Here is a 26,651-nt window from a genome sequence, read left to right on the forward strand (position 1 = left end):
TAATGTCCAACAGGGAGATTTACAAAATTTCAGTTTATTTGAATGTTTTTGATAATCTTTGTTAAACTACCACAAGAAAGACTATAGGAATTTTCAGTATGTATGTGTCTCCCTACCGATTTACGTAGGGAAGGAAGATAACCAAAATTAAGAATATACTTTAGTAAAATGAACTATGCTTCAAGAACTACGGTAAACAAAGATTCCAGCTAAAGGTAGCCAAAATTAACTTTTGCAGAAGACTCTTTTAGAACATATTTCTACAATGCCCTCCTCAGAGCCCCAGTTTCAAACAATAGCTGTACGGCAACTGAAATATTAAGCAAAATGGAAGTTTGGAACAGAGAACAGAATAGGCAGATTCTTGCAAAAGTTTTGTATGTATAGTGCATAAGAAAAATAATACATTGTAAATCTTTACATGTGTATATTCTTCCACTTATTCCTAGAAATACAGGTTCTACTGTTTGCTTTGAAAGAAAAAGCAGAAAAAAGCCCATACACCAGACCAGGCCTACTTGAACAAAGTAAGCTTCAAAATGATACAGAGCTGGGCCTGGCAATCGGCTAGAAAAGCACGCAGATACAACAGGAATGTTACAAAGCAGTTTGGATATTCTGTTCTTTCCACAGTACTGTGAAGAAAAAAACAGGGTTAAGTGTCAAGAATGGTGATAAACTGCAGGAGTTAGATTAAACATTTATTTTTCATATATTCACAAAATCTTCACAAAAGTATTGAAACTCAAAAAGGAATTAGACTTGAGTCAAATACAGAGATGAAATGTACAAGACAAATGAGCAGGCAAACTAAAAGGTCTTGAAAGTATTTTACTTCAGATTGAAAAACGAACAGTTCAACTGTTCTGTTTAAATAAAGATTTGCAAGATATACAGTATTTTATGAATACAATGCTGGTCATTTGAGGCAATGTAAAATACCTCAATTTTTCCTTCATGCTTTTTTTTTTTTTCTTTTAGAAAGATACTGTTTACCAAAAAGAAACTTGAGCAGTCCAGGAAAAGCTATTTTCCATTAAATTTATGAAAACCATAAATTGAGGCAAACCTAAGATTCCCAATGGAATCAAGATTATCTTCCCGCTACCACCACCTTAAAATTATCACATGCTTATTGGAACACTAATATCTGCACCCTAAGAGTACATTTGCTTTCAACGATGAGGGTGATTCTTTTAAAAACACTTCAGTGTGGTAAATGCGATACAGATCTTTGCAAGTATTAAGTTTTGGAACAGTTTTGCTAATAGCAGCTAACAATACTGGATTAATATAATTTATAAATAATTGTTCCCTAAGCGGTGAACATAAGTCTACACATTCACAATAATCTAAAACAAAATAAATACTGTGATTATGCATAATGTGGTACAACTTTTACTAGTTTCTATGAACAAAAGCTCAACATCTTGTTGATAAAATTATTTGATCAAATTAAAACATGAATCTAAAAATTTTAAAAAAACATTGTCAAATTAACATCACTTTTAAGCTTAGTGTTTGAGTAAATGTTACGACTTTCCATATTTTTGGAATATATGTATTTTCCTTTTTGAAGTAAAACACTTTAACACATTGAAAATGTTTATTAATTTAAGTGATGACATCAGTTCTGGTCTTATTTTAGCATTATTTAACTTTAAAAACCATTGCACTCATTAGTGCCCATTAAAGGTCAGGTTGGTCTGTAGTATTCTGTAAATGTATATAAAAGAAGTTTCTAAAAGCTAACAGTACTTTTTATAAAAGCATCATCTCCAGAACAGCTGCATTAAATACAGCCCTGTATGCTGAATACAGACTCTTTCCTCTTTAAAGAAACGTGAAAAGTAAATGCCACTTAACGTTCTACCACTGAAGTGTCCCAACTCCTTTTCCAAGCTATACCTGTGAGTGTAATTACATGTTTAATTTGCATTCATGGCATCGGACTTACTGCAGCCTAGACTTATCGTGTGACTGAACCAGACAAATGCAGAGTTTAAATTAATGATAACTAGTTCAATGAAGAAATACTATGAGATATGAAAGGTTTGGGTCTTTAAGGCAATACAAAATATATTTCACTATTTGAAGTTTTTTTTTTTAATCATTAAGTGTAAATATAAAAATGCCTAAGAGGGGAGTGAGAAAAAATACTTTAATAGTAAAATTTACTTAAAGCTTCAACAGTTATCATCTCCTACAGGAGTTAGCAAAAATATAAAAGACAAAAAAAACCCAGACCTGGAAGGGAGAGGGAAGGCACAACAAACAAAAGAGGCATGGGATTAAAGCAGCCCAGGAATGCAAACGTTTGTAACAAATCGAGTCCTTCTGTCTGTTTGTTTTTAACTGAAAAACAAAACAAAACAAAAAAAAATCACCACCACCCAAACAAAAAAACCCCAAGTGGCTTATATTTAAAAAAAAGGGGGGGGAGGGCGCAGGGGAGGACACCACTAAGAAGAGGAAGAGAGGGGTGCAACTATAAAACCCCATTGCCTGAAATGATGGCACTCTAGAAAACAAGGTGAAGTTACTTCTCAGAGATGACAAGCTCAGTGTCTACACAAAGTACATGTACACTTTATACAAATGAAAAGCTTCATTTGCCACCATAAACCTTTCTTTCAGAGGAACAACTTTTGCAGATCAAATGTTCTATTAAATCTTTTAAATGCCAAGAAAAGAAATTCTGAGCAATATAACTAGTAACGTCTCTTTATATGGATGTTAAGATGACAATTCAGATTATTTTCCAAACTAATCCTGAGAAAAATTTATGTTTACAATTTAAACAGTAATGTTATGTAAAAAGTATTAACAAATCCACTATTACAAATGTCAGTTTTCCTATATGGTCATCTATATATACACAATAAAATGGTAAGTATATGCAAAAATAATAAAAAAATCATGCACAAATTACTTTCACCTTTAAAGGCTGGGTTTCCCTCAAAATACAATTTTTTGCTTTTTTTCCTATATTTTTTATTTGTTTGTTACCACCCCCTAGACACACTGAGTACTACCCCTACAGGTCAGCATGAGCTGATGGGAGATACATTTATTTTACATTCAAGCTTTTATATCCTAAATGACCCTGTTGTAGCATATGACTTATCGAATGAGCAGCCTTTTCCTCTTTTTTTCCTTTTTTCCTTTTTTTCTTTTTTTTTCTTTTTTTTTTCTTTTTCTCTTTTTTTTTTTTTTTTCTTTTTCAGTGATCAATCTTCATGATCCGTTCCGTGGCGAGCTGGGAAAAAAAAAATGCAGTTGCTAATCAATGTCTGAACAGTCTGAAGCTCCGGAAGAGATCCAAGGAGTCACTATCAAACTATCCTGTAGCATGAGATCATTGCACACAGAAGAACAGTCATAAAATAGGCAACTATCTACAAAGGTCTGAAAGGGCTGCATCCCTCTTGTGTTTCCTCTTTTTGCCATGGAAATACTGATGGTGTGATTTGCTGCCTTGATGTTGTTTGTTTGTGACTGAGGTACCATGGCTTGAGTTTGTTGGACCTTGGAAGCCTTTGTTAGAAGAGCGAAATAACCGTGCTGATCCATGCTGTAAAAGGAAGAGAACATGGTAAGTCAGTGCTGCCAAGAAGGAAGCGTGCAATTACACAGCTCTGTATTACTAGAGAACGAGGAGGCTAACTCCTGAAGGTGGTACGCCTGAAGCTAGGCCATTGCTTAGACTGCAGCACAGTACCAGCAATCTTTCACATCTGTGGCTGCAAACAAATGCTCATCTCTAGCCCCCAAACCATGCAGGTCAAGTGAAAGAACTACAGCACTTTGAGTTTTGGAAAGGATAGATCATCCACAATGCAAGCATCAAAAAAGTGCAACAACTGTACAAGGTTTTACAGAAACAGAAGTCCATAATCCAAGAGGAAAGATGTTGAAGATTGCCCAAATCACATCTGTACAAAAGTTAGTCAACATTCCTCTAAGACCAGGACTAATTTTACACCACATCTTTTTAGAGTATCTCTGAATGTGCATATTCACATTCCAGCACCTCTTTTAGCACAGAACTACCTCTGCTTAATACATATGAACACAGATTAATAGTATATGTAAGGCCTGGTTTGCAAACTGCCTCAATACCAGCTAGAGATTGTCAGTAAGTAGGAGGCAGCAAGTTTTCCAGGAGCTATTTTGCAGGAATAATACTCCAGAAGATTCCAGACTATCTTTCATATATTAAAACTGTCCTAAGTCTGAAAAAAGTATAACTCTAAACGTATATATCCAAAGGTGCTTTGAAATAATAGCTCTTCAGATTACTGAGTTGTCATAGAAGTATTCTTCAACATGAGAAATCCCTTAAATGCATACGGTTTTGGTAGTTCTCATCACTGGTATTTGTCTTGGGGGAAAATGAGAGGGAATTTTATGCACCTCTGTCTCCCTTAATCAAATACACTTCAACAAGGATCAACAGTTAACACAGCAGCCAGTCTAGTTTCAGTATATGTTTTTGCTAAATGTTTTTCACTAACCGTATGTAAGTCTCACTAGCTCTAGTATATTTTGCAGCAAAGACCAGATTGACATGGTTTTTGCATAAGGAATTTTATACAACACAACTGTATGCTGTTGGCAAACCTAGATTTCCCAGAATATCAAATAAAAGTCAATTTTATCTGTTTTAAGGCTGTGAAAACCACAGTTACAAACTTCTCTGTAAGCCAAACACAGAACCAGGTGATTTTAGATATAATTAGTGCTCAAAGTTTTCTAATGGGGTAAAAGGGAGGAGAAAAATAGTGTTTTCCTCCCAGAACAAGCTACCCTTCCATGAAGGGCATCTGTAATCTTCAAATAATCTATACAGTTGTTGTTTTTTTGTTTTTTGTCTGTTTGTTTTTTACAGTTCACAAACCTGAGATTTGTTCGTGTTGCTGGATGTATTGGCTGTTTGGCTATTTTGTGTTTTCCCACTTGACTGGGAGGATTCCAGTGATACTTCTTGTGACCCCACTCTGTTTGTGGTAGACTGACGACAACTCAATTGTTTAGAGGTTTTGCAAGGTGTTCCATCAGAATCCTTCAGGAAAATTTAAAGTATTAGTGATTTTTTTTCTTAAAAAAATAAGTGAGTTTTCCTTAAAAATAAACCCAGCAATGGAAAAAACTTAAAAGTTAAAATGTGTTTATTTTATTAGAAATCAAAACTCTTTCAATCCAGAATTCTTTCCAAATACACAGACTAAAAAAATGTATTGATACATGTTCTGATTTTGGGATTTGTCCTTTATTTGTTTATTTTTAAATAAAATTTCCATTCAAACAAATGTTTACAAGGACTTTTGTACTGCAAGTTTTGTTGTTGTTGTTGTTTTAAATATATATGGCTTAGGGCTACCAGTCTTTTTTGAAATACAGTTTTCCCAGAGAAGAGAGGGCTATGCAAGTTTGTATCTACTGTACTCACTTTCTATGTGTGTTGTGTCAAAAAACACACTGCAATTTACATACAAAATTGCATAAGAGGTAACACTTATGCAAATTAGGATTCTGGATAAAAAACACACACTAGAACTCTGAGCTTTCCAAATGTATTCTGTGCCAATACATGTAAGAAAAAAAACAGAACAAAGAGTCCAATACTTACTACATCACTAGAGCTGGACAACGTAGATGATGATGATGATAAGGGACCTGATGAAGAATTTGAAGAATGTTTACTAAGTGTTTCTGAAGTTTTATTTCTAGGTTTTCCCAGTGCTTCATTCTCTTCAGAGAGATTATTGTTGCATTTGTCTAGCTGCTGAGTATCTACTATCAAGGTTACTCCGTTACCTATCAAAACCCAAACAGAAACATCACCACACATTAACTGCCAAAATGTTGCATTCTTATATAGGCACAGTCAGATATTATACATCTATTACACCCAGCATCACATGGACAGACATTTGTGCATGTGTATACTTTTAATACATGCACACACATGTATGCATGTGCTTGCACCACATGCAGGTACTTCACAGAGGGGGTAGTGGTTTCATGGTAGGGTACCTTGTTGTACACTGAAAATTACCCTGCATTACCCACAGTTCAAGATGGAAATTAAAGAGCAAAGGCATGGAGGAAGGCAGTAACAGAGCTCAGAGGTGCTGCATAAGACTGTTTTACGACACGCTTCAACAGCACTCAACTATATAGGTTTAAATACTGTTCCTAGGTGTTCAGTATTCAGCAGCTACCAGTCTCCTACTGGAGCTGCTGGGATCACAGGAACTCCAGGTAAGTCTGGTTACTTTGTATGATGCCCTAAACTGAATGACTGCTACCTTAAAAAATTAAAAGTAATAAAAAGAATCAGAACTGAAATCTAAACTAAATCTGGAAGATGACTGCTGTAACTACCACCATTATGTTCCTAATAGGGCTGTTTTGATAACCCTGTTCTACCTCATATGGCATCTGTCAACTAGAAGTTAACTCTTCTTTTTCCCCAGAAACTGGTACCCACGTAAAAGTACCTTTTTTTGGACACGTTCGAAAGCAAACATCAAGCAAGATCAGCAACAGGTGACATGACTAACTTGTATTGAACTGGCTTTCTGGAAAATTTATAGAATATATATCAGGTATCCCGTTAGCTACATTTATATACAGAGTTTAATATATACATCGTATCAGGTAGCGAAGTATTACTGTGGAGCTTGCAGGACTGAACTGTGGCTGATTGCCATTACCAAGTGGCCACCACAAAAGTCTACAGGTTAATAAAACAAAAACAGTCCAGAAGCACGTCCCATTTACAGGGAAAGTGTGGGAAGCGACTCACTGACAAACACTTTAGAAACCAATAGACAAAAACGCAACCTAGCATAAAGAGTGGGTAGCCGTGTCATCTTCTCTGATTAATCTCTGACGAGAATATAGAATTTTAATTTGATAACTTCCAGACAGTACACACACCTGTAGAAAAACAGGCTGGCAACTGGCTGGCGGGGTCAGAAGAATGCTGTTTTAAAAATCATTTCTCTAGACAGAAAACATGGTAAAATTTTATTCTTCATTTTAAAGACCATTGAAGGGGTAAGGATCTAGTTTTCAACTAGCATCCCTATTAATTCTTTTTAAAATCTTGTCCACAATTTAAGGGCAAAGGAAGAGCGACAATAATAAGTGTAATCTAAATCAAAAGTTTTTTAAAAGCTTCCTATCATAAGCCAGCACTCTTTACAGACCTCTATGCTGACCAAACGTATCACAGTAAAATAAAGAATCTTTCTTTCTTGTACAACTCTAAATTGTTCTGGATGAAGACACATAAGAAAAAGTAAATCACTTCATCACTTAGCAAAAAAGGTAAAGTTAATCCATATTAAAATGCATGCATTGACTTATGCGGGTCAAAAAGTTCCCATTGTGCAGCCATGCTTAGTCAAATCTTACCATTACATGAAGACTCAGTCCTACTTTGCATTCCCCATTGCTTTGATATCCAGTCTCTGTACGTGGCCACTTCTTGTGTCACTCTAATTATTCTACCTAATATACTGTAAACCAAAACAAACAAAAATTAGCTTTAAGTACACAGAAATTATGCAATGAATGTCTGAAATTTAGACTTACAAAATTTACCTTTCAGTTTCGTTGTTAGGATAATATTTAGCTATTGGGGAAACTGCATGGCTCAAAACAACATAGGCATAATCAAAAGCCTGTTTCACTTGCATGGCACCATATGAACTCCTCCCAACATCATTACCTTAAAATAAGAATACAATTAGACATATAAAACGGAAACCATGTTTACTTTCAGACAGGGGATAATCATATCTTTTTAAAAATTGTTCTTAACTCCCAACTCACTACAGTCGTGTCTTGTAGGATACAAAGATTAATGAAGCCTAAATATATGAAAGAGCTTAGAAGACCTATCTATATTTACATGTACTGAAGTCCGAAACAGTAATTCTCCAGGTAAAAGTGCAATACATGAAGAAAAAAGCATGTACTCTGTATATTACAAATAAAACTACTATTCTGAATAACATTTTCACATCAGAAATATGTTATCAGTTAACTCTGCCATAAACAGCACTTTATGCACCATTTTAGAAGCCATCCATTTATATCAACATTCAACCTTAACAAAACATAAATGCAGTAATATAGAATGAAATCACTACGAATTTATGTGATCTTATAAAATCAAACGGGACAGTGAGCATTAGAGTATACATGTATCATAAGGTGCAACAGTGATACAGGCAGGTGAAGCCTTGAAAGGGACAACGCGTATATATACATGTACATCTAGCCCATAGTACTGCATCCTTATTGCTGTTTTCAGAGCAGACATTAAAGTTGCTTGGTATGCCTTCCCACATCCCACCTCCTGGCTGCGGTACAGGCATGCTCTCAGACGGCATTGTAACTGCTGCTGGCAACACATCTCAAAGGAAATCATTTTATTCGGAGAGCATCCTGTGCTTATACAAATGGATGAGGTGCTTTTGTTTTGTTTTTTGGGAGTTCATTCTGAGTTATTCTTTGGTTTAACTCCTTTGGATTAAGCATTTCTATAGCTTTTTACTTAGTCAGTATGTTGAACCTTGGCTCGTAAGGATACCTGGCTGTAATGGATCCTCGATATACAACATTGATGGTCTATAGCCATCCAGCATGCTTTTTTGCACTTCATCCTTGGCAACATAAGAGCCACCATCCTTTATTCGGATTCCAGTCTTCAAATAATTGAAGTGACGTCCATATAATTCAAAAAACTCTATTAAAAGAACACCATAGTTGGCATTGGGCATGCAGGCATCTTCCCTGGGATGCAGCTATTAAGAGGAGAGGGGAAAAAAAAAGAAAAAAAAATCATTTTCTTAGGACTCTAGGTTTCAAGTGCCTTTAAATCCTTTTCTGTTTATTTTTATATTCTTTGCTATTTCATAGCAAACATATCTAAAATAGTAATTTTCCTTAATAAAGCAGTTCTGCATCATTAAAAGACGACACTATCAAACTTTTGCAAATCAAGTATCTCCTAACAATATGGCAGGCAACTATCCATGTTTTCTTATTTAGAACTTTATAATGAGTAAATGAACTTCCAGCACAGGGTTTGTGTAAAAAAAAACCAAGGACGAGAATTCCAGAATCAATTTGAACTTCACAAACCTGGGTTTGGAATAAAAATAGGATTTTAACATACACAACTATCTAAATGATCCCCTCTACTGTTCAGTATGCAGCCTGAGATGATGATGAACTGGTTTGCAATTGATATCAAAGTTGCCTGGATATCAGATCAGTTTTTGCAAGTGAAAATGCCATTAGTCACAATAAGAAAAAAAATTGAGTTGGGAGATTTTCTTACAAAAAGATATGCCTGCTGCGTTCATTTGTTTTGTTCTCAGCAGTCAACAGAAAAATAACAGTCAGCATACACTGAGCTCCAATTCAGAGCTTAAACTCAAAAATACTATATACTAGAAAAGTATATTCATTCATTCATACACACAGTTATACAATAAAATTTAATACAAGAAAAAAATGTAGTTGATAAAGCCAGAAAATGATTAACTATTTCATATTTTTGTAATCCCCCCAACACAATACAGATTTATCTCATGAATATTATTTTCATTTAGCTTACCTGAAGGAAACTGACAGCCATTAAAAAAAGACTATAAGAACCAATTCCACCTGTGAACACCTCATTAAGGTCCCTCTGCAACAGGAACTGTTTCAATACTAAAACTAGATATGGTAATACAGGATATTTCTGAAAAAGAAGAAAAAAGAAGTTGTTAGGATGCTGTGGTGAATATATACAACTGATGATAAAAAAAACATACTGAAGCTGGCTGTTTGTAAGTCTCAAAACTAAGTATAATTCTAACTCACTATTTTTAATAACAGAGGAGAAGCAAAGTGCTTTGCCTGTGATCAAGACCTCTTCAACTGTGGTGACAGATACTAAATTTCCATTGCAATGGAAAAAGTTACTAATTAGTTCCTAAGATGAAGGCAATTTTGTTTGAATGCATAAATACACTTGCTTTTCTCATACAGTAAAAATGAAGTAAAAACTATGGAGATACCCAAGTCTATTAAAAAAAGCTTCCTGCTACAACAAAGGTGATATCCCAAAATGAACTAAGACTTTTTCCTGCAAGTAATCACACCTGAGGTGCCTAGTGTTCAAGACTACGCTTCCTAATGACTACACCCAGAAAATACTTTAAGAAGAGCCACTACTTACCGTAACGGTAACTGGTTCTTCAATAGGTTTGTCCCCCCGGGTTCCCCAAGAGGTGTGCGTGGGCCGCACAGGCAGAGAACGGGAAACGTTTGGACAGCAGTGGGTGCTGGGGCTACACCTGCCCTATACCCCTCATCGCAGGGGAGAGAGGGGAAGAGGCCCAGCAACATCACTCCTTTTATCAACACAGAGCTAAAGTAGGTCAGTGGCATCAGGGAGGTGGTGTGGATCATGGTACCCACGATTACCAAAGATCAAAAGGAAAAGAAGAATTTCTCCAGGAACTTAGCTATCCAAGCCTTACAGGCAGTATCAGAAGGTAGCTGCCAGGAGCCCTACTTAACCGAAGATCACAAGATTGCCTTTTTAAACTATTAAGGCCTTATAGTCACAACTTCAAATGCTGAATATAAGAATATACCAAAAACCAGAGAAAGGATTCTCCTCAGGTGTCTGTAAACCCTTAATTAAGGCTCCAGCTGCCTCAGACTTCCTGAATAAACTGGATGAAGAGAAATAAACCTTTCTAATACTGAATTAATACTGGCAATATTGGTAATACTGAACAAGACATCTCAGTTTGGTTTTTAAAGTTCAGTGAGACAAAATAAGGCCTAAGAGAATGCCCTGTAAATGTTTTATACAGAGACATCCCCAGGCATCCTGAGGAAGTCACTTAGCAAGTATACCTCCAATTTCCTCCAAGTTAAATAAATTACCTTCCATAATACAGCAGCCACTGCCCACCCCGTGTCGGTGCTGAGCACAGCCTCCTCCCTGCCACACACTGGTCTGGCTGCCTGTGCCCAAGGCCAGCTCTGATGGGGTGCAGCTGCGTGGCCTTGGCCTGGGCTGCCGGATAAAAAAGAGCCGCCACGTGAGGAGCCTCGCTGGGGCCTCCCCCACGTCGCACGGGAGCCACTTCTCACCTCACCCCTCGCCCATGCTATGCCCCAGCCGTGCCTGCGTGCTGCCACGTTTCCTGCCGAGCCAGACCCTGAGCCGCTGAGCCGTGCCCTCCTCTCTTCGCACCCGGCTGCCAGTCGCCGGCCCAACTGCCCGCTGGCCCCAACTGCTGTCGCGGGACCTGCTCTGCTCTCCTTGTCCGGGCGCTGCGGGAGGGCACCCTTCGCTGGCGAGGACACTGCCCCGCGCCTGCCCCGCTGTCGCACGTGGCTCACCGCCCTGCATGGAGCAGCCCGCTCTTGCTGCTCCCTGACCCAAAGTCAAAACAGCCTGTCCAAAAGGATAAAAATAGTCCGAGTAACACACACGATGCTTCTTCAGTTTAGGCTCTCTCAGAGAGAAGACTGCCTCCTACCTTGAAATTAAAAAGTACACAGATAGTTTGGGGCATGCACATTGGGCTTCACATGCTTAAAAATAGACTTATGAGCAGAGTACAACAGAAATACAACCCTCTCTGCAGCAGAAACACAGACATGGCCTGCCCGTCCACGGCAGGGCACTGCCCCAATGCACTGGATGCGCACGCTGAAGTTACCTGTGAAATTCCAGGCAGGTGTCTTGCGATAAAGAACCTTGGCATCTGCTCTCCCCGACAGCGAGCTAACTAGCGCAGAACTAACACTGCTCTGGAGTTAACAGAGGACTGTTGGCCGACACAATCAAATTCTGTTTTTCAGATATAGGCTGAGAGAAACAAAGGTCTTTGGCCCCCTCCACCCTCTTACTCTGGAACACAGATGCTAGAGAAGGCTATTTGAGCACAAACCTAGGCAGAAGGCACATACAATCACACAGATGAGACTGTGAAGACAAATATGCAGAATATCCTACTGGAACTGAACAATTTCAGCACAAAGATTTTTTTCCTTATGCTCTGTAAGGGTTAAAGGAGTAGACACTGTAGAAGCAGAGTGAGCTACTTTCATACTTGCTATTAAGCATATATAAAGGAATTGAGGATTAACAAGTTGGAGGCTATACATCCAACTCATCAGCAACTGAAACTCCCAAGTAATTTTGAAGATGGCTTGCAACACATCAGCATTACCAAAGCAGATGTACCTTACTTCTATGCCTTATGAGTGAAAGTGTTTGCTTTCCTCAAGAGATTTATGGAGCATGCTGAAGGAATTTTACTTGTCTAACTGTAGAAATACTTTGATTCTCCTGCTGTATATTAGTTTGGTTCAAAAACACAAAATAGAGTAATTAGCAGCAGAGAAGTATTGCAAACACTTAAATGAGACTGAACTGCACTTCATGTATCAACGCAGAACATGCAAACCGAAATAAAGTTCTCTTTTGGCTTTATAAAACCTTTACCACATATGTCCAATGTACTGAATGAGGGAAGGCAAGGAAGAGTATAAATATGCTTCAAAACTTTGAACACAAAAACACATTAATCCTAACAAAATGAGCCTATATATTAAACAAATAACTGCAACAGTATCTATGCTACACCTATAGGTGACTATCTGAACAATAAATTACTAAATCCAACTTATTTTAGTTATTTGGCATTTGTGTGCTGAAACAGTACTCAAACTAGAACAAGATTATTCCTACTTTTTGTACCAATGTATGGTATTATTAATTTTAGGTTCAAGGAACCTCAGTTATAAGAGTATAACATTCAAGACTGATGTTAGTGCATTTTTTCCTTTGTCACTGTATCATTAATCTTCTCTATATACACTTTCTGCATATATTTTACTATCTTCATGCCCTTTAGAGCAATATATCTAAACCCCAAGAACTTCATAAAATAGCATGGCAAAAAATAACAGTAGAGTGAATGTGTATCTGTAGTGAGGATGCAGTCAAAGTAAAAGAGTAAATCTAATTAAGTTGAATATTCATCTCTGTAATTCTATTAAACTGTTGCCTAACCTTGATAAAATCTTTGATAAGCTGGGCTGCTTTAACCCCATTCTGCACATTAAAGCTGATATCAACTTTTACTTCAGTGAAGGAATCTGTCAGTTTAATAATAGGTACCTGCCAAAAGAAAGAGAGATTAAGTCAACACGCATTTCCAAGACATGCTTGGTTTTATTAATAATGATATGCACCAGTAAAACTGAAATGTTTTATGGGTTTATAGAGACAAGGTAGATAAAGAAAACAGGACTCTTGCCTATTTAAGAACTCTCTCTCCTTGCCAGTCTGTTTATATAAACTGTGCTTTTTCAGCTCGTAAAAGCTATTTTGAATTTCCTATGCTGTTTAACAAAATGTAACACTTCAAAGTGATTTATTTTACATTGTTTTCTGGAGTCAGTTTCTGGTGTAGCAGTATCGTTGTAGTAGAAAAAACAAACACCAGAGGGAGACAAATACTTAGGAAATAAAGATAGCTGGTTACAAACTATACTCTTACGAACAAAACATACACTGATTACTTATCAAAACCACCTTTAAACAAAAGGAACTGCAAAGTATTGAGATGACTCCAATACATCTCTACCTCAGTGGTTTCCACATTAAACTTCTCTACTAATAATAGCCATCAGTCAGACTTGTTTAAATCCCAGCACTCTTACATGCTCTAACAACTAACTTTTTCACAAAAGATAGGAAGCTATTATGGCATTAATCCTATCCTGCAAGAAATACCACTATATGTTTATAGATGATTGTACTATTTCAATATAAAAATGTATTATGTCTACTTACTTGCAGTTTAAAAAATTTACTTGTGCACAAACTCAGCTCAGGAATTCACAAGTCAGATTTAATTCACATCAATGACTAATAACAACCACACTTAAAAGCAAGTGCATGTTGTGCACCTTAGATTTTCCTAATGGAAAAGATGCTTCCATTGGAGTTGTATCAATTATTTTGACAGCAATAAAGACATGACTAACAAAAAAACATTCTAGTCTGAATGTACATGCAAAGTAGTTCCTGCTCATGAAAATTCATCCGTTTAACTGAGATCTTTCCTGGCTACAAATTTAACTTAGAACAAGAAAATAACCTCTTTCCCCAAACTTACAGTTGCTTTATCTAAAACCTTTACTGAATTTTCATCTGCAACATTGTGCTTTCTAAGAGCTTCTTCCAGGGTCCAAAGAGGTAACGTCTCCCATTTTCCAAACACAACTAAGTCAATATCACTGAAATAGAAGAAAATAGAAATATTCAAATTAAAAGACTAACACACTGAAAGACAACTCCACATATGAGAAGAAAGCTGATGGAATATAGCTTAACCAAACAATTTATTCTTAATTTTTTTAGGCCGGGGTGGTGGTGGGGAAACCCTTACACTTAGGGATATACAGGATATTTCAGATTACCAAGGGGAAGGGACGGACGTACATACAGATCAATTGGGTTGCCAAAGTCAGAGGTTAGTCTCCTCAGGCCACACTGTCAGCAGAGAGGGATCAGCTTCTCCAGAGTGATTCAGAGCAAGAGATGAACTTGTGAATCACCACCTTTGGGCTGTATTAATCAGTAAGGCTGATTTAACAACATGCCACTGAAAGTGAAAGTCCCAATCACCCTCCCCACTCTCAGATCCTGTCTTCTTTACTCCAGGTCTGCTATTTGTCTAGCCCACAATAAGTCAATTCAACATACTAGCCTGGCACCCCCCCACACACACCATCAAAAAATTAAACCAAAAAAGCCACCTTCTGGGGCTAATTTCCTGCCACACAGTAGCTCAGAGTTGGTCTTCTGGGTGATCAGAGCACCAGAAGTGGCACGTGGCAAGCAGCTGCAGTGTAGTGCCAAGAACAGGGAGCAGGGAAGGAGGAAGGACAAGCGTGGCAACTTTGACTTCAGGAAGCAACAGGCTGTTAAATGAGCTCAAACCATCTAATGAACTTCACTGTAACTCAGCTCCTCAAAGGAGCACCTCCCTCCCTCTACATCCCCCCCACCATGCTCCCATGCCTCATTTGACTTACAGGGACCTGAGACCTCATCTCACTGCCTAAACTCAAATTCAAAACATGACGGCATCCAAACCGAACCTAGACTTCTGTGTCTTCACTTAGAGATCCTGTGCTTATTCTCTTTGCTCCTCTGACTTTTTTCCCCAATTTCTCCTGCTTGGCTAGGGAGTGCAAAGGAAGAGAGCGTAATCCTAGAGTTACAGTAGCAGGCTACTTCGGCAGTATAGAAAACTGCATGATACAAAAACACCAGAAAAAATCCACAGTAGCTAGGAACACTTCTTTTCACACAGATTTTACAGGTTTGCCAATTCACAACACTGCTTTAACAACCTCAACGTGTTCAAAGAAACTCCAGCTGCGCTAGACGCAATCTCTCTTGCTGACAACTAGTGTCAGCAACAGGCAAGTTCAGCACCAGTTCAACTGCATACCATTGCGCTGACAAGGACAGGCAGCATTCAGCAAGTTGCAGAAAACTACGCTTCGAACCTGCTTGGAGAGCAGGAAATGATGCTGAACACTTCTCTCCTCATCTACCTAAACCAAGCTAGTGCGACACCCAGAGCTGATGCTGACTGTTAACAATAGGAGAGATTTTTCTTGCACACCGAGAACAGAAAAGGCAGTTCTGTTATCACCTTGAGTATGTATATTAACTGCAAGATAACACAGAGATCCAGCAGCTGAACAATCATGCATCAAAATCTTCAACATCAGCTTATGCAAAAGGATATTAGACAAATTCTAATGCAGAGTAACAGAATTAGAAACACAGCGCAGGTCTTTCTGAATCCAAGATCCTGAAATCTAGATTAACTATACAGTTTTACTGGAGAGTGAGGGAAAATTAGGGCAAAGGGAAGCTTTGTTAGAAGGTAACAGTGAATTAACAACACACACATGAATTTTGGTTGATTTTAAAGTTTGAGAAGTACTGCCACAGGAAAGGGTTTTCTGTGGGTTTGTGCATGTCTATGTGTTTTCAAAGTATCTGAAGTTGTTCTCCACCAAAAACTCAGCTGAAACCAGGAAAGGAAGTATATGGAGCCAAACGGTCAACAGCAAAGTGTTTTGAAACTGAGGTTAAAAAAAAAAAAAAAAAAAAAAAAAAAAGCATTCATAGTAAAGAACCGTAGCTATCAGCCACGTGGATAAGAATACATCTAATACATCTCTTGCACTATCAGTATCCAACCAGTTTAGTCAAACATATTTAAATTAATGAAAAAAGGCAAAGAAGGCCACATATGAAAAGCTAACATGTATTTGCAAACCTTACTTCTGACTTTCCAGAAAAAAACTGAGCTATTCAGCTTTTCTTGCAACTCCTTAGATAAAACCCTATCCATACAGAATCTGTGTTCATCTTACAGACGTTTTCTTTTCAAAAGGATATGAAACAACGACTCAAGTATCTCTCACTTGCAGTCGGTACTAGGCATTAATTCCTCATATTCCCAAAGAATATTTTGGAATACCTACAGAACTGAATTCAAGTGTTAACCTGTCTTCTACTATTTAAATGTGTTCATCCTCAGCACTCATTTAAACCTTGTCATTCTATTTCTATTTCATTGTCAAAAGTATTAGAAATTTCTACACAGAAGACTCCAGGGTCATTCAGGTGTGACCTTTCTTTATGAAAACTAGTAACAGATTTTGAAAGTAGAGGTTGGCTTTGAAAGTACAGGTTTCACAAAAGAAGATTGAGGGAACAAAACAGAGGTTTATATATAACCTATGTATACTATTTTTATTTTCATTGCTAACATTAGCATTAATAAGATAATATTAAATGTTTTGATTTAATCTTCTGTGGAGATGATGAAATTTAGTTTTTCCTTTAAGGCCAACCTCTTGTTTTGGTTCAGTCACTTAATGAAGCCAGAACACAAAATAAGCCTTTTGTGACAATGCAGAAATTCAAATCTTTACCTGACACACAAAAAGCCTATATAGACACTTATAGTTAATAGTATTAATCACTATATTTCCATACATTTGGCAAGGTATTAATAGCTTAACATTTTCTTAATTTAACAAGTATACACACAAGTAACACAAATACTGGGAGATAAATCACTACAGGGGTACACTTTCCACAGTGTATCTTTTTCTTGTATAGAATTTACATTGCAAAATTACTAACCTTGTAGGTAAATATAAACCAGTTTTAAAACTTCCAAATATCTGCACCTGAAAAACAAGAACAGGATATTAGAAAACCAATTTTTATGCTTCAGAAGTCACCATACAAACTCTATTAAATAGCTTGTAAAGGTTGATTATTGCTTCCCTCCATTGGTAGGTTTTGGTATTGCTAACATCATGCACATCATGAACAGAAGCACTCTTTCTGTTAAGTATTTATATCTTTGTTTCTTTATACCACACTAATCTTCCTTGTTATTTCCCACGAAAGTAGAGAAAATAACATTAATATCTATATTGATTGTTCTAACACAAATTCTTCCTTTTAATATAAGAATTTTCACCAGGACCAAATGTGGCATAAAACCACAGAACAAAAGGTTTTACAACACTGAAGAAAACAAAAAATAAATTGAACTAATACTGTTTTTTAAGTTCTATCATTCACGTCTCAAAATACAATCTTCAGCTTTTAAACATGTTTTTCTCAATTTAAGGTTTAATTTTTTTGGCACTTTTGTATACTTACAAAAAGATTTTTAAGTCAAGATACAATTTTTTCTGCATTATACAGCAGGTAGCACAATTTATTTCTGCTTAAACTAAAAGCCAGTAGTTTCAGAAATTCTCATATCTCACAGATTTAGTTTATTGTGCTGGATTTTTACTAGCACTGGAGGTTTAAATGATTGGGTATCTGTTGCATGCTATCCAAACTCACATTCTCATTAACTTAACCAAGACTCACGGGAAGGTCAGACTCACGCACTACCTCTCGAAGGGGAACTATGGAGACTTCAAAGTAAAAATCTCTACACATTTGGACTAATTTTCAGCCAGACAGTCTTCTGATGCATTTCCTGGAGCCACCTTGCAGGCATACATATTTTGCTTTAATCAGTCTCATACACTACCTTGATTTCCACTGATTTAAGTGTTGAGTGACCCACTTCTTAGGCTTTTCCCTTTGCAGACAGGAAAAGAAGGAGGTGGGAAATGAAGCTGTTCTGCAAATAAGCGTCTAGATACTTTAATACAGACTAAGAAGCAACACAAGTGCTCCCTCTTGGTTACTTTACATCATTTCACACACTCCAATAAAAAGCATACACTTGCAGTAAATTTAAATTTCAAAAGTTCATAGACTCTCACACTAAAAAAGACTGCAAGAGATGTCAAAGAACTAGTATCACTATTTTACTAGATTTTGACAAAAGTATAAAAGCACCACAAAACTAAGAACATAATAATGACCATTTTAATCCATAATAATCATAAAGGCATCATCTGTCAAACTCTATTTGGGTTCGGCCTAACCATGATTTATTCCACCACCAAAAGTGTCTTTAAAGTGCTTTTGCACAATAAAATAAACACTTCTCAGGGATTCGGAGAAATCCAAATACGCTTTCACATTATCGAAAATAGTGTTCAACTGAACAGCAAAAAGAGCCTTTATTGAATAAACAGGCCTGAAAGTATTCATAAACTTACTGATACAACATATATGACCTTTTCTGAAAGGAATGAGACAACATCTGCTATTGTACAATAAATTGGAGTATGAGAAATACTGAATTATTATAAAAGAAACCCACACCCACCTTTCAATCCCTCTCTCATCAACTCTGGAGAGATGGAAGTGGAAGAGTGGGGAAAATAGAATGGAATTTTTAAAGATTTTGATTTATAATCTGATCAGGACTTAAACTCTGTAGCCATTTACATCTTTAAAACATACAGTACAGGATACTACTACATCATGAGAAATGTGAGCATTAGTTTTTGTGATGTGCTAAACACTGCTGATAATATTTTTAGTTTATGTACCTAGAGATGTATGTTTGTATTCATAGGAAAACTTAATACTTCACAATACTGTAATAGACTACTTCTATTGCTGTATGTTATAATTAGTACTTATCCTACATTTTTGCAAATCTGTTCATGTCTGAAGTTCCTGAAGGAGCTTTAATTGTGGCATATGTCCAAATACGTCCTCACTATGCTCAACAGATCTTGAAAACCCACTCAAGCTTGCAAAGTCCTTGCTACCAAAATCCCCCCGATCAAAACAAAACCCAGCCATAGCCAATTTAAATTCCTTTCTTTTACATGATTAAGTTGAAACACTGAATTTTCTGAAGTTTGTCAACCTAGAGTTAATTTTTCTACTTGTTTTACTATTTCCAACCATAGTATTTTCGTAACTGAAGCACACAAGGTATGCAACATTACTTCCCTTCAGGTCTATAAGGCCATGTAACATTCAGACACAAAGCTGAGGACATTATGACAAATGTAACCTACATCCCACTGTGCAACTACCTGTATGTTCAAGACAAATTTTAATATTAAAAGGCTCAAAAACCTTTGACTTAAAATGTTTTCATTTAACATTTTGGGTTGTTCAGTTTAAGTGTAATTAAAGCCTTTCTTACGGTCAGAGTCTTGCTGATGCCAAGAATGGTTCTCACTTACTAGGAATGTTTCCTTCTAAGCACATTCCCTTGAGTAAGGGAGCAAATGACAGAACTACACAATTGCTAACTTCTATAAATAAAGTAGCAGCTTAGGGTACCTAGTTTTACCCCTCTCCATCTGCTTTTTCAGCCTTTTCTTAAGTGGAACAAGAAAAAAAAAAGAAAAAAAGTATGTGTGCACACACACACACACTCCACACAATTCAGTCTGGTTCATCAAGCCTGATTTACCTTTCTCAGTATCTGTTTTTTATAGCATGAGTATGTCTTAAATTTGAGTGCTTTTGTGAGAAACTGAAATAAATGCGTATGTTTAATTTCAAAGTTTATTTTAACTCAATTTGTTGCATCTATGACTCAAAATGAACAGCTTAAACATTAACTTGTCACTGTGCACTAAAGCTACAGCTAAGGACATTGGACCGAATACCACTCCACCTTCTCAGAGCACATACTCAAATCTTAAATCTTAGAAGTAGCTAAACCAACACTGATTTCCAAAAGGTTAGTGATTAACTCAAAAGACTAAAACATTACAACAAAAGACTGTCAAAGTTGAACACAGTGGATCAGATTTCCAAACAGGGCTATAAAATAAGCATTAGAAATGACATGACAGTAACTTCCAGGTTATAAACTGGCATGCTGTCATCATTGTTCAATTGCCTTCTAGCCTCCAGAAAGCAGAAGGACATACAAGTGGAGAATTCTTCCCCTACGCTTCGTAACAACATACAAAACAGTTAGATTTGGAAGAAAGTTACTGACTTGAGAAACAGAAACTGGAATGCTCTTGCTCTCTACATTTCCAAGGACAGTGAAGAAACAGGGTGATGGCAGTTTTAATTGGCACTAATTGAAAAGTGAAACCTCAATTGCACTGTTGGTACATCTTCTAAGCGATGTTGCAGCTAAGCCTAGCGGTCAACTGTCACTATGTGGTCAGTCCTCATTGCTGCGACTGCTGACTCCTGTTTGACTCGCTCACCAGGACCCCCAGGTCCTTTCCTGGAAAGCTGCTCCTCGATCGTTCAGTCTCCAGGCTGCACTGTCACTTGGGACTATGCAACCCCAAGTGCAAGGCTTCACATTTACCTTTGCTGAACTTCACGAGGTTTCTATCAGCTCATTTTTCCAGTTTGCCGAGTCTCTCCGAGTGGTGGCCCAACACTCCACCATGTCAACAGCTCTTCCCGGTCTGGTATCATTCACAAACTTTACAAGGTGGCATTCTGCCCTGCCATCCAGGTTGCTAAGGAAGATGCTAAACAGTGTCAGCCCCAGCACTGACCCCTGAGGAATGCTACTTGAAAGTCTCGCTGCCAGATGGTTACAACTGTTGAATACTAGCTTTGAGCCAAGCAGATGAGACAGGTTTTAACCCACTTTGTAGTCCACCTATCCAGGCTGTATCTCTCCAGTGTGGTTATGCAGATACAAGGAAATAAAACATGTATTTGAATAAGAAGAATTAAAAGATGAGGGCTTGTAATTTGCTTTCTCTTCTTATAAAGATGATGGCTACAGAAAAACAATTTTAGTAGGTTGGGTGGGTTAAATAAACCCACTTGGGGGTGGGGGGGGGCAGAATTTATTAAATAAAAGATCAATATTTAAGGCCTAGTACTTACAGGTTGTGTCCTACAAATAGTTAGAATATGTGTGTCTTGGAAAACGTAAGTCCTTGTGTCCCATTCAGGGTGTTAGCGGTAACAAAGAAAGATCTCATGATAGTAAGTCCATTCCTCCATTACGCTACTAAGCCCATAGCATACAAACTTGTCCAGGAAATACTGATGTCCTATTTAGGCTGAAGCAATCAGTTATTTTGATGAAATCACCTACTACAAGACTTTGGCAGGGTATATCACATTAAGGACTATTTCATAGTTGCACTGTTTCCTATATTATTTCCTGTCACACTGGCAACTCGCTATTCCTGCCCTTAAGCACAGTCTAAAACACTTTCCCTGGGTTAGAGGGAGAGCTATATAATACATCTGAGATACCATAAAGTCTCTGACACAGTCCCCTTAGAAAGGTTATTGCTTTTCCTCAAAGACGAAATGACCAGGTAAGTGTTGTATTGACTCCACCTATCCTTTATAACTGTACAAAGAGGACTCTGAGTGGAGTGTGCTCCTTCCTATTTATTTTATGTTTCGTTAATACTTCATTCATACCAAGTTGATACATTATAACTTCTATACCACTTGATCCATATAGCTTATATAGAATTCCAGTAGCCATATTCTACCAATTTCTTAAAGCATGTTCCAAAAAACAGATTAAGATGATCTAAAATGAATAGTGGGTTAAAGCTACCCATGTCAAAATACTATCTTTTACTGTGACAGGGTCAAAGATAATTCCTAACACTATAAAGTCAGTTGTTTGAATCTGGTTTGTTGTTTTGGTTAACAGGTCCTTATTTTCAGCTACTTTTTTCAGTTTTAGTTATCTATACATAGATGATTAAGGCTACAAATCTGTATTTTGGAAATGAACACCATTTTTGTAGAGGGACCCAATTAAACTAGAACTTAATGTATTTGAATGAGAAGAATTAAAAGATGAAAGCTTAAGTCGTAACCGTAACCTCTCTAGCTACCCTTTAATCAAAGCTTTATTTAAAAAACACAGTTCTGCACAGGAGAAGCTTTGTTTTGACTGACTAAAGTCCTAGCAAAAACCTATCTTCTGTGGGGAAGGAAGATCAGTGATGTTAAGCTCAATGTGCAGACAAGAAATCTACAGACCACTTTCATCTACAAAAACAGATTCCTTTAAATTTTTAAGATATTTCATATATTTGCCCCTTAAAAATAGTAGGGTCTAGCATAGCAACAATGGCATTCAACCCTAATAGATGCATCGAAGACACAGGTGTAAGGACTAGAAGTCCTGCTACAGACAATCTTTTTCAGTCAGCCTATGAGTTTCCTTCCACACTCATGCCTGATGGCTTCCCATCAATCTTAATAAAAAAGTAAGTATTAACGAAAGTAAATGTTGGCACATCTTATGCCCTTTCTTTGGTTACAACAGGTCTAGCTTGTCTTTGTTCCCAGGTGTGATATGAAGTATTGAGTTATGTTATTCTAGAAATACAGATCATCTCACTTATTTGACCAAAATGTTATTTTTTTGGAATATGGTATAAGCAGTATCTTCATTATTCAGTGTCCATAAACAAAACAGCACAGAATGTTGTTTTTATATTTTAACAGCTAGAACAGTATCCTACTCACATCTGCATTAGGCCAGAGCTCTTTTATAACGTTTTCTATCCTGTTCACCACTTCCATCCGCATTCTCTCTTCTTCAGGTCTGGGAGACATATACTTATAAAAGTCAATGATTTCTTCATGGAGACTAAGAAGGAAAAAAAGGGAAGTGAGTCAGGGGAAAAAAAAAACCCACACAAGACAATGAAATAGCAACTATTGTATCAAACATTCTTTTTAGGTTCCTAGTCAATTACTTAGTTAAGGGACAGTTTAAGAGTGGCACACAATAAAAAAAAAAATCCAGATTTGCACTTATTAACATTTAATTTCAGATCAGTTTCCCTATGCTAAATTGTGTCATAGTTCAATATTCTACTGCACTTGCTTAAAAAAAAAAAAAAAAAAAAAAAAAACAATCCAAGTGCCTTCAATTCACAGTATAAGTCATACTATGTATTTTAATGTCAGCATTGTACAAAAGTGTTTCAGTCTCCTACGAAGAATGTAGCTGTAAGCTCAAAGTGCACACAGTCAAAAGTTTAAACAGAAGGTTTCAGCCAACATTTTCTGGTCAGCCTTTTGGCACCAGTTAGGTAGTTTCAGGCATCAGTCTATATTCAGTTATCAGGCTTTTTAAAAAGGTGTTAGTAATTGTGCCAGTACTAGAGCTGGAAGAACTGCTTCCTTCATTGTTTGAGACAACACAAACACTAAATATATGTTCTTGCCGCGTAACAAGAAAATACGTAACACATATGCAGCAGTGGCTTAAAAGAACATGCGATTGACAGACAGTTGACCAACACACTTGAGAGATTGGAGTTTACCATATTACATGTGCTTCTTAGAGTCAGTAAGCTATGTTTGGATTGCCTATGATTATAATTCAAGTAAAAATGTCTTCATACCGTGCCACAAATCTCTGTGCTTCTGTAATATCATAAACACACCATCATCTTGAATAATTAAAAAAAAAGATCAGATGCAATCTTTTAATTCCTGCAAAATTAAGTGGAACTCTGGCACAGAGCAGCTAAATTAATTTCATTTGCTTCGTGCAGTGACCATTACAGTAACAGGCAGTTATTTTCAACAAAAACGTATTGTTTTCAGTTAACAAGTACAAATGCATCTTGCCTTAAAGCTCTGAGGAACGATCAAAAGAAAGCAATTGATTAAGAGTAAATCCTCAGAAGAGATGTGGAATCTAATAGTTTCCCATTGCACATGCACTTAAATAAATCAGCTGTTAATAACTGGAAGTTGTACACAGTACCAAAATACATTAAAACGTCTGAAAGTTATGTTTAACAGAGTCAAGAGTACAGAGAGAACTCAAGACACCTGCGTTACGTTCTTGAATACTGCAGCATTATGAACACCACAAACTTCCTTCCCTAAGGGACTGAAGAATAAAACATTTACATTACTTATTACTGAGCATTTATTGGAATTCCACCCCCCACCCCTCCTTCAGGGGAACAGGCATAAAAGACGTCCAGCCGAAGCTGACGGTCCCCACGGGCTCTGGGCAGCTGCTGCAGAGAGCAATTCCTTGGAAGGGTCCATCCAAGGGGAGGGCTGGACAGATGCCTATTTAGCTGTGCTAAACCAACCTTTAGAGAAGCTTTTCCTCTTCTGATGTCTAGAGAAGGATTCTCAAAGGCTAAGAAAAACCTCCCTATGTGCACCCAAAAATGCACAATGACACCTTTCCTCCCATCCCTTCCAACCACTGCCATACACTGGCACAAGCCACATTCACACGCAGCGTCCAAGTACTGCAAGGATGCCTTTGACAATGCAGCTGTAACATCCATACTGATAAATGCTATTTGCAGCATTTCTTTTGATGTTGCTAGGAAATTTCTTACCTCCTCCTACTGCTGCCTTCTTGCTCTTCTTTAAAGTTTACAGCTTGTGGTTAACATACACATTCCAAAATACTACTATCACCCCTTATACAGGCATTGACTCCTTAACTTTTGGCTTTTCAGTGATCTCCTATTCTTCAACAAGTACTTTTCCTTAGCAATCCCACTGCAGTTCAATATGTTGGTACTTACTGAGACAACTGTCCTTACTGCTATCCTCCTTCTGCAGAAATTTAATTCAGATGAGAAGTGCATGATAAAGGCCAAGTTGAGCACTCCAACAACTAAGTTCCCTGCCCTGTCCCCACTGCCAGCCACACATATTGAATTGCTAATTTAGTCCCTGCGTGCTTGACCATTAAGGTAACATTCAAAAACAGCAGCAAGAAGAGGAAAACAGGCATAAAACAAAAATATCCAACCCTAGAAAACATCTTAAAAAAAAAAAGTAATTTAGTCAACCAGCCTTCAAACTGGAAGACCTGGGAGACAACCCAAGTCTTCCTATAATGTCTTGGAAGTTCTGTACTTCCTTTGCAGACTACACCGGGGGTACTTAACCAAGTAACAGCATAAGTTATGCCTGTGCTTCTCTGGGCTACCCCAAACAGACTGGTTACACTCACAGCACAGAAGATGTGGCCCAGATCTCCTTTTAGCCTCTCAGAGTCAAACAGATGCTTTAACTTACTTTGCATGGGGTGGTAAGGAGGCTGGTTCATTCTGGACAAAATAATGAAGGATGAGGCCAGAGCAGTACTTTTCACAAAGATGTTTGGGATACCAGATGGCACAAGACCTGCTGGGATAATATTGAGGGACTGTCCTCAAGGAGAAATTCACCTGTGGCAGGGTACAAATCCATACTGCCATCAGGAGTGGACCCAGCAGTCAACTGCTCCTGGGCTTCCTCCTTGAGGGAGGTAATAGGGTTTTTTTCCCCAGAAGGGAACTTGGAAAAAACAAAACAACACGAAATCTGGTCCTCAAAGTGAATAAAGGACTAAGCGATAGAGACAATGCAGTTCCCTGTGCATGATTCTCTCTTTATTAACTCAGTTATCTGACAACCATAGTTGAGATGCTTACTGTTGGTGCATTTCCTTAGAACCACACACAATAATGATGTGTTGTCTGAATCAGAGGTCATTATTTTTCTAAACCTAAGTATCCATTATGTATGTCTAGATCTCTTTAAATAGGATCATTCCTATCCTTAGATAGCAGTGTAAAGTCTTATGGCAAATACAAGAAGTTATGCACACACAGAAACTTACATTACAGATGCACTGAACTTCACTAAACTATGTGGATATAAACAAAATAAAACTTTCTCAATTATAGAAGAATCCCTTTAAGACTACTAGAGAAAACCAAGCAACCCAGTTGGAAATACACAAACATAGCTGTATTTCATCTGCTCCAGTAGTCTATACAGTGACGATCATCTGCGTTGCACATAAGCACTGTATTCAAGGGCAGAGAGCAGCTGTAAAGGCTGAAGACTACACCTGTAACTACCTCCCTGCCCAGTAATGACAGCAGCCAAGAAGCAAGAGAACAATTAATTAAAAAGCCAACACAAAAGGACGTAGCTATATGCAGACTTTACAGCAACACAACACGACTTAGTAGCATGACTCTAATTAATGCGGAGTTAACTTGAGTTGTATTGAAAATTAAAACTCAAGGTTATTCACTGTCTTAGTCAGCATTTATTATAGTAGCTGTTTTTCAAAACAATGTGTTCAGATTAATGGAGTCTGTTTACAAGA

At 37.3% G+C, this 26,651-nt stretch overlaps 1 protein-coding gene across 3 annotated transcripts in view; it reads right to left on the reverse strand.

The window, feature by feature from the left end:
* Positions 1–688: 688 nt before the first annotated feature.
* Positions 689–26,651, reverse strand: part of TENT4B (terminal nucleotidyltransferase 4B) — a 45,101-nt gene continuing 19,138 nt past the window's right edge. Inside the window, exons 2-12 of one of the 3 annotated variants that reach the window (XM_064519569.1) lie at positions 23,024–23,147; positions 17,288–17,334; positions 14,226–14,346; positions 13,115–13,222; positions 9,644–9,772; positions 8,612–8,825; positions 7,618–7,744; positions 7,429–7,532; positions 5,633–5,679; positions 4,901–5,065; positions 689–3,574 (exon numbers count right to left, since the gene is read on the reverse strand). In XM_064519569.1, the coding sequence (XP_064375639.1) occupies positions 3,395–3,574; positions 4,901–5,065; positions 5,633–5,679; positions 7,429–7,532; positions 7,618–7,744; positions 8,612–8,825; positions 9,644–9,772; positions 13,115–13,222; positions 14,226–14,346; positions 17,288–17,334; positions 23,024–23,147 (1,366 nt within the window). In that variant the 3' untranslated portion in view covers positions 689–3,394. Of the gene's footprint in view, positions 3,575–4,900; positions 5,066–5,632; positions 5,821–7,428; positions 7,533–7,617; positions 7,745–8,611; positions 8,826–9,643; positions 9,773–13,114; positions 13,223–14,225; positions 14,347–17,287; positions 17,335–23,023; positions 23,148–26,651 lie in introns of all 3 variants that reach the window. The other 2 variants (XM_064519568.1, XM_064519571.1) reach the window with 2 other exon arrangements.

Source organism: Dromaius novaehollandiae, chromosome 13, assembly GCF_036370855.1.
Source record: "Dromaius novaehollandiae isolate bDroNov1 chromosome 13, bDroNov1.hap1, whole genome shotgun sequence".
Classification (NCBI taxonomy): domain Eukaryota; kingdom Metazoa; phylum Chordata; class Aves; order Casuariiformes; family Dromaiidae; genus Dromaius; species Dromaius novaehollandiae.